The sequence below is a fragment of the Aythya ferina genome (assembly GCF_964211825.1).
Source record: "Aythya ferina genome assembly, chromosome: 27".
Taxonomy (NCBI): domain Eukaryota; kingdom Metazoa; phylum Chordata; class Aves; order Anseriformes; family Anatidae; genus Aythya; species Aythya ferina.
Genome location: NC_140310.1, coordinates 4,172,639 through 4,184,414, shown reverse-complemented (window position 1 = coordinate 4,184,414; position 11,776 = coordinate 4,172,639). Strand labels below are relative to the sequence as shown.

The following is an 11,776-nucleotide window of genomic DNA, read 5'->3' as shown; positions in this document are numbered from 1 at the left end:
AGAGCGCTTTGGTTGGAGCTCAGCGTGTCGTGAGTGCTTGGGGAGTGTTCGAGCACAGCAAATGAAAGAAAAATAAAATGAAATGGCCCTTCACGGCCTCGGAAAATGGGTGAAAGCTCCGCGTTTGGACCCCAGGCTGCCCTTTGAAGTGACCTCGTAGGCTTTGCTACTTCTCTTCACGAGCCCGAAGATGCTCAGTGCCCTGCAGCTGCGTTTTGGGGGACACCGTGAGGAAGAAGCACGAAGCGAGCTGGAGGGACACAGGACGAGTGCCACGGAGCAGCAATCCTCCTCCTGAGCTGCTCGAGGAGTTAAATCAGGGCGGTGTAAAACTCAGTGCAAAGAGCTTTTAAAAAAGAACAAAAAAAAAACCCACAATTTTCTTTCCTAAGGTGTCGGCTCCGCTCTCGGTTGCTGCTGCTCAGCTGACGCCTCCCTGCGAGCTGTTTGTAAGCCACCAGCTTCCCAGCTCCCTTTCCAGCAGAAAGAGTGGAGTCATCTGTGGGACTTTCCTCTTTTTTTTTTTTAGTTTCTTTGTCCTTTGTTTTTTTTTTCAGCAGGGCTAAAACACCACTGAAGGATGCCGTGATGCTTTTCTGGAAGCCTTTAATTGCAGAGGACGCCGCTAGCAGAATGACTTCTGTCCCCCGAATGTGCTCGTTACCTAGGGAAGGTTTTCTAGATTTCACGGGATTTTCTGTGAAAAAGGAGCTGAAATCCTTGGCTTTTGGGGTTTCTCAGAAGCCAACCGGCATGCGCTGAGCTCGTCTGCGTGGTGCTTGGCACGCTCGGCTCTGCTGCACCGCTGAGCACGAGGCTGGGGGCCAAAAATCCATCGCCCTGCTCGCTGCCCTGGGCTGGGAGCCGGTCCCAGTTGTTATCACAGGTTGTGGATCCCTCCAGGAAAAAAAAACAGCCAGGCAGAGATCACCAGAGGGAATGCTTCCTCTGGGACCCGGGGGCGATGTGTGCTTGGTACTGGAGGGCACTGGGGGATACTGGAGGGCACTGGGACCCGCTGCCTTCTGCGGAGATGAGACTGGTGCAGCTGGATTCGTCCACCCTGCTTTGCGTGCTCCTAGAAGGATGTGTTTGCAGTCCTTATAACAGATGGAGTTGGGCTTTGTCTAAGCAGCCCCTTGAGGCTGTTTTTGCTTTCTGGGGCGGCGTTAACCCCAAAGGAGAGCTCCTGGGCTCCTGTCCAGGCAGTCTCCTTCCCCAGCGCTTCAGTTCTTGGGGCACCGATTATTTTTTCGGGAGCAACGGAGCCCACAGGGCACCATTTTCCCTGAAATTACGTTTTAAACCCAACAAAACTCTTGAATACAGTGCGAGGTACAGAAACTTCTGCAGAAACTCCCTGCTTGCGTCTCCTATAACACTCCCTCTTGTCTGACGGTCGTCCTGGCAGCAGGGCTGGCTGTGTTTGGAATCCTTTTTCCAACCAAAGAAGCCCAAAGCACAGGAGTTCGGGTACTCTTGCGATGATTTACCCCTGGAAACCCAAGATGAAAATACCTGCGTGTTCACCGAGCAGCCAGAACCCCAGGGAGGCTTCGCATCCATCTGCAAAGCCACTTCTTAAACTAGGACACCTCAGGTTCCGCTGGGGGAAACCATCTGCCTGGATCAGGGTTTATGGCGAATATTTTCCAGTGGTTTGAGCGCACAGCAGCTGCCCGGTGGTTTTATTTCCTTCTGACGTGTTCGTGGAGACGCTGCTCGCAGGCATCCGTCCCCTCGTTCATTTATTCTGCTCTGCTTCAGGTCGTTCTGGCGTGTGTGGTGGAGAAGATGGAACGTCAGCTCCTTCCAGCATCCTGGGATGCTGAAATCTGTCACGGTGCCCTGCAGAGGGGATGCAAACCGGGCTCACCAGGGTTTTGCTGCTGTATGAGATTAAAAACGAGACGTGAGGGGGGAATTTCAGGATGCTGAGATGCCCTCGGGCAGGATAAGAGCAATCCCAGGGCACGAGCTCCTTCTCCTAGGGCCAGGCGGTGGTGGGGAGGCGATGAGGTGTTTTGTCCGGCGTAAAAGGTGGCTGTAAAATTCCCAAGCATCTAATTTAGCAGGTTAAATACATTTCGGAGATCCAGGAGCAAAGTGAGTCAAGTGTTTTCCTTTTCACAAAGGGTGAAATGACACGTGTGTCTACGTGCGTCGAACCTGGGTCAAACTATTGCATAAATAAGCTGTGAAACCTCGCTTCTAATTCCCTTTTCTCTCTGTTCCAGAGCCTAGCCCAGCTAGAGAACCTGTGCAAGCAGCTGTATGAGACCACAGACACTGCGACACGGCTCCAGGCAGAGAAAGCCTTGGTTGAGTTCACCAACAGCCCAGACTGCCTGAGCAAGTGCCAGCTTCTTCTGGAGAGAGGGAGTGTATGTAAAACAACAAAAAAAACTGTTCAAAAAGGACCCTGGTGTGTTGGGCACTGGCCCCAGGCGGTGGTATGCAGGGTTTATGTTGCACACCCAGTGCACTCGAGGGGTTTTATCTCTGTTTGTGGGCATCTCTGCCAAAGAAAGTGTTGGATCAGAGAGTAACCAGAATACACCAGCAGCAGGATGCAGGATACACCAGCAGTAAATCCTCCCTAACTTAAAAGCAGAAAGTTTTTCTTCTTTTTAAGTGACCGTTTGATTTTTACTTAGTTCCAGCAGAAATAATTGAATGGCTTTGCCACGAGATCTTTCAAGATTTGATTTTTTTGGCAGAATGTGCGCCCAGCTCTCCTATCGATCAGCTTGTTCACAAAAATAGGGGACGTTAAGCAGCGTGTCGTAAAGAATCAGGCCTCCAGGAGGAGGAGGAGGTGGTGAAGGGAGGGGGAGAAGAGTGACACTTCACAGGCTTGGCAAACTTGTACAAAGCAGAGTTGTTTTTTTTTATTATAAGGAATTCTCTATAAGTTTTTTGGATTTCTTTGGAGTGAAAAATAAATGTGAACTTCAATCAATTTAAAACAAGTGGATTTGAAACTCTTCTGCTGGGAGCTAGCAATTAGTTTACCTGAAGAGAAATGATTTTTTTTAGGAAAGTTTCTAAAGTCTGGCTCGCTCCATACCAGGCGGTCCTTGGAAGTCTTGGAATAAATGGATTTCCTGCATCCTGGATGCTGTGCTTTCCACACCACCACATATCACAGAAATTAGCCTGCAAAACCCTTGCCATTTCCCAGGCTGTAACTGGTGGAATCGGCTGCAGCCAGGGGTTTTAGGTGGTTGAATGCCACCGTTTGTGTCCCTGAATTAGGTGCCAGTTCACCAGTCCGTGTGCTGTTCCATAAGAAATACATTTTAACCTGTATTTAGTAATCAGGTGGAAGTCATAAGTGCTTCTTAATGCATAGGATCATACTGCTATGACTCAGAGTGCTAATAGTCTTTTTTTGGGCACGATGTTTTAGCTGACTTCATGCAATTTGACCAGGTTTGCAGTTCTAGGGAACCAGGGCTACCTGAAAGCTGCCAGAATAAAGCCTGCAGGATTTTTATTTGGAGGGAGGAGTGCTTGTTTTTCCCAATGTTATTCTATTCATATAAATACCCTGTAAGAGGTACCGCCCCACGGTGCAGCAGGTATTGCTCTTGCCTGTCCTGCTTTGTGCTCCTGGAGCCAGTCTTGTTCTGCTCGGGTTCTGCTTCTGCTTGGGTTCAGTTCCATGATCTTCCTATCTTCATAAGCTTTTCCTTTCTTGAGCACTTTCTTCGAGTGTTGTGGTTTACTCTAGAGTCTGCAAAAACAGAATAAACACCGTGTAGAGGATTTAGACTTAAACTAATGTCTTAAACTCGACTTTCCAGCGAGCAGTTAGCTCAACATTCACCACTGCTGCTTGATCTCCTTGTTCTGCAATGTGCAATAAATGACTTCTTGTTTTTTTTTTTCTCCACAGTCGTCCTACTCCCAGCTCTTGGCAGCTACATGCCTTACGAAGCTCGTGTCACGCACAAACAACCCCTTACCGTTGGAGCAACGAATAGATATTCGTAAGTGCAAGACTTAATTTTTCGTACCAAATGAATGTTAATGATTATTGCACACGCTTTCAGCCACAAGTGGGAGGCTTTCTGCAACCTACTGTGCTTTGCAGTGGTTTGGGCATCCCAAGGTATGGAGTGAAAAGAAACATTTTTCTTAGGTGTCATCTTCTGTGTTATTAGCTAGCAGAGCTCAAGGCTGAAGACCTAGAGTTCTTCCAGGTGTAAGGGAATGACAACCCTGTGGCTTGTGAATAAATCTTCGTAACGTTTCTTGGGGAAGGTAAAATATGCATGGCGCTCTCCCCTTCTCAGGACATGCTTTCAAAACTGAAAATCCTTTATGGCTCTCTGAAATATCGTTGAGAGTATTTCCTAAGGGAGCAGTCGGTCTGTCACAGCACTCTTTCCTGGAGAATGACTGATGCTTCCTCTCCTCCAAGGAAGGAGTCTGAATGCCATTCAGACTGCTTTCATTTTTAGAAGCGATGTGATAAATGATCATCCCTGAGGAGAGGTCTTGTAAACCTTTTCAGCTTTTCTTCTTATTTGCACGTGCATTCAGAGGGCTGGATTTAATCTGGTAATACAAAATTAGTTAGGTTTTGGGGAGGAGCTCATACCTGTGTCTAACCTCATCCCCGATTTGTCCCGCAGCTCCACTGCCTTAAAGAAAGGCACAAATAGAAGGTCAATGTTTTTATCTGTCTGCAATGATTATTGTTTTTTGGATTTTTTTCTGAAACAGCTTTCAGAAAGATACCCTTTTCCTAACAGCGTTAACCTCTCGGCTCCAGCTGCAGTGTTTTTGTCTACAGCTAAACCTCTTCTCTGTGTTTCAGGGAACTATGTGCTCAACTACCTTGCCACTAGGCCAAAGCTGGCAACGTTTGTCACGCAGGCACTAATCCAGTTGTATGCCAGGATCACAAAGTTGGGCTGGTTTGACTGCCAGAAGGATGAATATGTCTTCAGGAACGTGATTACAGATGTCACAAGGTTTTTACAGGTCAGGATTTAAGACGAATACACGTGTTGTGGGATGTGGAAGTTCATGTATTTTCAATTATCGTTTTGCACCTTAGAATCCTCTGTCCAATATTTCATCTCCTGTCCTTGGCTGAGTAATGACTCCTGTGGCTAAGAAGCTCAAAACTGACCTATCCTGCCAGCTGCCAGAATTTAAAGCTTGGTGGGGCAGGGATTTATTTCTGGAAAGTGCCAGCGTTAGTATTCAATGGTGAGGAAAGTAGTTGAGTGTTCCAGTTGCACAACTCTCCTTTAAAGCCCTCAAACTTCAATACACCGTGCTGAGTGGTGCAAAATGGTAAACACACGGGCTTATTGTCTGCAGGAGCAGCATGTGCCATGCCTGACTTCCTCTCATTGATTGTTGCAGTGATATGTCATGCAAGCGGCTTTTTATCTGAGTTACCATAACAAAATGTAGCTTAAAATTAGCCCGTTCCACAAATGGTATTGTGAACAATTTTCTTTCGAAGTCTTGGCTGTAGTTTCATAGAGCTACGTGCTGGTTTGTTCCCGCCCCAAAGGAGTGTGCAGGTAGAATGGTTCATTCCTATCAACAGCTCTCCCCAAACTGAAACTTGGTTCCAGAGAGATCAGCAATTCCTGTGACAGCGTGGATGCTGATTTATTTGCTCCGAAATTTTAACCAAAATAGAAAGTTGGAGGAATAAGCCAAAAGAGAATGAAATAACCAGAAATTCCAAGCGTGGAAAAGGAGATACGTTGTGCACAAGGCTTTAATTCTGAGAATTTTTAGATTGTTTGCAGTGAGTAGCATCTAAAAGGTGTTAAATGATTCAAAGATCATGCTCCCTTCTGTTCCTGCGTGCTCAAGTTACCTCTTGGGGCTGCTAGTGGGCAGGAGGATGTATTATTTTTTTCAGCCATGGGCTCAGCAAGGTTTTCCAGTGGCTTCTGTGTAGATAACGTGTAAGTACTAAGGCTGTTATCAAGAGATGGCTGCCGTAAAGAAGTAGCCAAGGTTGCAAGCCTAAATATTCTTGAATTTCTCTGTTTCAGGTGAGTTCAGTCTTGGGAATTGGAGAAGAGATCAGGGCAATTTGAGCAGAAGGTTGAACTAGGAGAAAAAGACAAAAAAAAAAAAACAGTTATTAGCTACAGCACAGAAACTGGGGCAAAGGAACAATACAGGTTGTTCCTCTTAAACCATTTGATAAATGAAATGCCATTTCGAGTGAAGAGGTGTCTGTAACAGACTCATCTCACAATCGGGCCCTTGTTGGCAGTCTCAAGTGAAGCCAGAGGCTGAAAGGGCTGCGAAGAATGGACTCCCTTCACTGGAAGATAGGGTGTCCTTTCAGCTCTAGGGTCGTGGGGCTGGTGTGTGGCGAATCTTGGTCAGCTGCTACTCGTATTGTTCAAGGCCTGCAGTTGAAAAAGAAAAGTTTATTTCCCAGAGTTTTCATCTGGCAACTTTAGTAGTGGGGCATCTGGACCATCAGGAAGCCGCGGAAGTTTTTGCATGTTTAACCACAGCCTCTGTTAAAATTAAGCAAACTGATTTAAAAAAAAAAAAAAAATAACAAGTAAATAAATTTTTGTGTTATATCCCAACCCTGAAAAGATGTGGATTAAGCAATTTTTAAAGTCTATTTTTGTTCAGTCGTGTTACCAAATTCTTTAGAAACCTTTGCATTGTTAATGAGATGAAGTATTTCAAAAGCACATTTAAATTCTGTTTGGTATTGCTCCGAGGCTTTTTCCCAGTCACAATACTACAAGGATAAAGCATTTCTAGTAGAGAAACATGTCCAGAAATCCTCCAAACAGAAAAGCCAGTGAACGACTGTGAAGCTCAAAGAAAACACCCCACCACTAACTCCTTTCCCTGTCCTCTCCTTCCTCAGGATAGTGTAGAGCACTGCATCATAGGAGTGACAATCCTGTCCCAACTAACTAATGAAATTAATCAAGTAAGTGCTACAGCCTTCCTCAGTGAAGTAAGTGTCCAATTTTCTCATTCATATTGTTGTGTCCTGCTGTGTCTGTGCATTGTTTGGTTTTATTTTGGGGGTTGTTTTTGGAGGGGGGTGTTGTGTAGTAGGCGCTTTGGGTTGCTGTGGGGTTTTTGTTTGTGTTTTGTTTTGTTTTGTTTTTTTTACACAATCATTTACTTGTGTGGTAAGATGCTGAAACCTCTTGTCCTGAGGAGTTGTCTTTTCACTGGCATCTTCCATCTTCTCTCATGCTTGGATGTAGTCTCCTGAGACCAAAAAGGAGGGAACAACGCTGCACAGTCAGTCAAGCCTACCTAGTGAGGACCAAATCCCAAGCATGAGGGCATCATTAGCACCTCCAGTTGTCAGCCCCTGTTTCAGCTCGCAGCATTCTTCTGCCAAGAAGTGAACGTAGCATCCCCTCCTCGGTCCTGACCAGGCAGATAAAACAAAGAGGATTTGTCAAACTGTGGAGGTTTTTAAAGCAGCCTTTTCATCCAGCACTAAATTTCATGGTGTTCCCAGCAGACAGTCCTCAGACAATAGAAATTCGTCAGGGTTGAGCACCTGGTGGTGCTGGCTGTTGCTGCAGGAGCCTCTCTGCAGGCTGCTTACCTCTGATGTGATGCAGCCTCCCTGTATTTATCCTGAAAGCTGGAATAAGTGGCTTTTCTTGGTGCTTACCTCACTTTCTGAATCAGTGACACAGCCTTTGCCATAGCACCACTGATGGCTACCACTGCCCGAAGAAGTTAGTTTGTACGGGTTACCAGCTGTGCAATTATCTCCTAATTTTGCAAAGAGGAAGAGGTTTTTGTGTAGTTGATATCTTACTGAGGAAGCTAATCTCTTATTTTTGCTGATAAATTGACTAATCCTGGCATCAGAATGGAGAGATCCTTGTGTGGGATTGGAAAGATGATTACAAATCGTTTACAGCTCCAGGAATGGAGATGCTGGAGGAGGTTTTGTCCTGGCCAGGCCAAAACACTGATTTTTCCTGCTGGAATTGATGAATTTCAGCATCCTTGAGCTTCCCAAGCCCTTCACTGTAATCTGAATGGCTTCTGCATCTGTTTCAGACCTAAATTTGCATTTATTCTTTAAGCCTGGCCTGATCAGTAAATCCAAACCTGCAGCCCTCCTCCCTGTCACACCACGTCTCGTTACTGTGACAGTTCCCTTGCCCAACCTTTCGTCCATCCTCACTTCATCTCCACAGAGAGCTGGTCCTTTGCTTCCGTGCATAAATGATGGAAGCAAGTCTGCTTACCCCTGTAAGTTAGCATTCATCTGCCAGCATCTTTGTACAGGGCTACAACTTCTGCTCACACCAGAACTATTGCAGAAACGCTCCTATTTCAGTTCCAGAGCCTCTTCAGATTGATACTTTTAAAAAAGGCAGTGAATTTAAAGACTTAGGAAGAGATTTTTGATCAAATACTTCGGCTATTAGATCTGCCACAGTTTACTACTCATTCCTAAATGCACTTTGTGCCAGCCGTTGCACGGGGCTGGATGCAGTGACTCATCTTGGAATGTTTCAAACTGCCACTACTTGCAAAACAATAACTCTGCCAGCGTGCTTACTCATCAGAGTGGGGTCGTGTACACGTATGTAGCAAAAATAATAATTTCTGGGGCTTATCCTCAAGCTTTTTCTGGTTATTTAAACTTCTTTTTAAATTGCACGAGAGTGAAGTTTGCTAGAGCTTTGTTTACTAACGCTCATGCTTTAAAAGCTCAGCACACACGAAATAGTGTGCTAGTCACTGATCTGGAGCACCAGTTTTCCTCCTGACGTAGTGCACAGACTTGCCCGGAGGTGTGCTGAGTGTTCGACGTGTTGTAGAAGTTCACTGATTTATGCCATGTGGTCTCGTGGTGAAGAAAAGCGAAATGCTTGTTTGCGAGCCCAGAAACATGTGAGATTTGTAATGACCATGGGGGACAGCAAACAACAATCCTTTCCTTAAAGACCCTGAAATCTACTCGCATCAGTTGAGGACTGATAATTCAGTCCTGAGAAATCATCTGACAGATTTAGGTGCAGCTCCGATTTGCCACCAGCTCTCAGGAGGTGCAGACCCTCCCTTTCTCATCGATAACACAAGATGAGGATGTTTTCCTCCGTCCTCCTCGTTGCAAACAGAGGCATAAACAGACAAGAGATCCAAGTTCTGTGCCTCTCTGCCGGGCTCTAAGCCCTTCTGCTCCATCCCAGATGCGCTGCAGTAACTGATTGCCCTTCACATAACTCAGCCTGGGCGAGTGGAATTTTACCAGCCTGTGTTCAGACAGACGTAGTATCATTTTGCTCTTCAATCCAGCAAGCAGCCTCCAAGGTGACGTAACCTGTGCTCTCAGGAGCCTTAGCCATGGTTAGAATGCATTGATGGAGTCACTGTGAGACTCTGTTACCCTCTGGAAAGCAACCTGGTGTGTTTTTGCCTCCTAAATCATCTCATCTTTTGTATTCTGATACGGTGAGAGGTCCAGAACTGGGGTTTATAATAGAAATGACAAAGTCCAAACTGCCTGTCACTGGTTAACTCTCCTTCTAGTTTTCTTCTCCTCTGTGCAGGTTCAGGAGGGGAAATGTAAGTGGCCTTTTAATTGCTAGTAGGTGACCCTGTGTCTGCCCCACGGCTTCAGGTAGGATTTAACTCTCCAGAGCTCAGAGCACGTCAGAGAGCAGTGCTCAAGTTTCTAAACGACTAAGTTCTGTTGGAAACACTCCCTTTAATCTCTTTAGAAGAGATTTAAATGAATTTGAGAGTAGAGCAAACCTGCTTTCTGTCAGGGACAGAGTGGAACCGTGTCGTAAATATTTTAGGTGGAATGTTCCATCGTAAACCAGCCGTGTGCTGTCACCTGTGGAAGAGCTGAGGGCAGTGGAGGAGCCAAAACACATGCCACAGTGATCATCCATCCCTCTGGTTTAGCCAGCTGGTGTAATCTCACTCTGGAGAGGGCAACCTTGATGTCCCAGTGCTTCCACAGGGTTCCTGCATGTTCTGCGGTCTTGTTCCAGCTCTGCACATCAGTTCTAAGCGCTGGTTTTCTCTCTGCTCAGGCTGACACTACTCATCCACTGACCAAGCACAGGAAAATAGCCTCTTCCTTCCGAGATTCGTCTTTATTTGATATTTTCACACTGTCATGCAACTTACTGAAACAGGTAAGGAAACTGTCATTTGTCACCTCTCTTGGGGGCTGCATGGTGGGGTGACAGACTTTGGGCTGAAATTACCTGTAATAAAACTCTTGGAATGAGCACTCTTGTTCTAAAAGCCGATGTCCTGAAGCTGCTGTTCAGGAAAACTTTGAGGATTATATTAAAGAAGAAAAAAAAAAAAACACACAAATATGGAGATATCGTAAATACTTTCAAAGATTTTGACTGAATGTATGTGTCTGCACCACGAGGCTTGGGTTAAACTTTCCTGGCTTAAAAAATCAGGGGAGAGATGAGGTGTTTGTTTTACACTTCAGATGTCTGTGACTTAGAATACTGGCCAAGAGTTTTCCTGTAAAATAAGACTTTGGTTTAAAACCCATATGGTGGGAGAAGAAAAATACTTGTGAAGATGTGTTTAGTAAGTGAAGAGAGGACTGAAGATCATCCTTGATCTTCTTACACGTGATAAATATTAGGCTGTTCTGCGTTCACCATGCTTTTATCTCATGCTAATTATCAACCGAGTTGACTTGCTTTCAGAAAACTTACCTTGGAAGCAGATGACAATATTCCAGCTGCAGGAGCACACGTATGTTTTGTTAGCAGGCAGAGTATCTGAAGAAAATTCTCGCTCGTGCATCACGTTTCTTTTCTAAGCAGCTCATCTCAAGGTTGTAAGGGTGCCTTCTATAGCAGCACTTCATGGGAGAGCCTACTCCAGTAAACGTAGCAGCAGTTGCACAGGTTGGATTAGTTTAACTTTTATCCTTCCAGCCGAGTGAAGTGTCAAATTGGACAAATAACACAAGAGTGAAAAGCACGTTTTATTTTAAAGATCTTTCAAAATGAGCAGCCCTGCTTCCCTCGGTAATAGAGGTGGGTATGTGGGTGTAATTTGATCTCTTTTTTTATCCTGGTTCACAAAGGAAGCAAGGCTTTGTACAGTTCTGCTGCTTTTTGTTCCCTGTGCACGCATCCTCCTGAACCATAACAGCTCCAGTAACTTGAATTCGATGGCTTATTTCGGATGCATTTGATGATCAATTAGAGGTGCCAGAAGTAATGGGATTCCTCTGCTTTTGTGGAACAAAGCACCTGAGGAGGTGGCTCAGCTGGGGGAAGGACTGTGGTGCAGACTTGCCTGTATTTATATGGCAGGACAGCATCCTAGAAATGCCCAGACTGGCTGGAGAAACTCCCCCAAGTGCTTGTGCTCAGCCAGGAGCCTGCTGTCCCCAGCACTGCACTTCTGCTGCCCTATACGTGTAGCTCTAGCTGAAATACACAGCTTGACTCAGGAAAAAGCCTCTGCTTTTCCACCCTAACCCTCAATCCTCCTGCTTTTGTTTCATGCAGCAGCCTAAGGCAGGTGGCAGTGTTTTCTGTTGTCTCCTGCAGCATCCTGGTTTCCTGTGATTAAACACCTACCACCCGAGTTCGTTCTTTTATCTCCTGGTAGCTCTCTCTCTTCTCTATATAAAGCAGAAGTTTCCAAGGTGATCCGTTGAAGTGGGGAGGGTGATGGATTGGGCTGCTACGAACTGCGAGCAGCCATAAAACACGTGCAGCTAGGCAGCCCCAAAAGAATCCCTCTTTGTGGAGGGGGTGAGGAAGACATTCCA

General features: G+C 45.7%; 1 protein-coding gene across 1 annotated transcript in view; it reads left to right on the top strand.

The window, feature by feature from the left end:
- Nucleotides 1-564: 564 nt before the first annotated feature.
- The window catches only part of XPO7 (exportin 7), a 32,704-nt gene continuing 21,492 nt past the window's right edge, over nt 565-11,776 (top strand). Inside the window, exons 1-6 of the mRNA XM_084499684.1 lie at nt 565-1,891; nt 2,238-2,384; nt 3,902-3,995; nt 4,829-4,995; nt 6,884-6,976; nt 10,050-10,154. Coding sequence (XP_084355810.1) covers nt 1,826-1,891; nt 2,238-2,384; nt 3,902-3,995; nt 4,829-4,995; nt 6,884-6,976; nt 10,050-10,154 — 672 coding nt within the window. The 5' untranslated portion in view covers nt 565-1,825. The remainder of the gene's footprint in view (nt 1,892-2,237; nt 2,385-3,901; nt 3,996-4,828; nt 4,996-6,883; nt 6,977-10,049; nt 10,155-11,776) is intronic.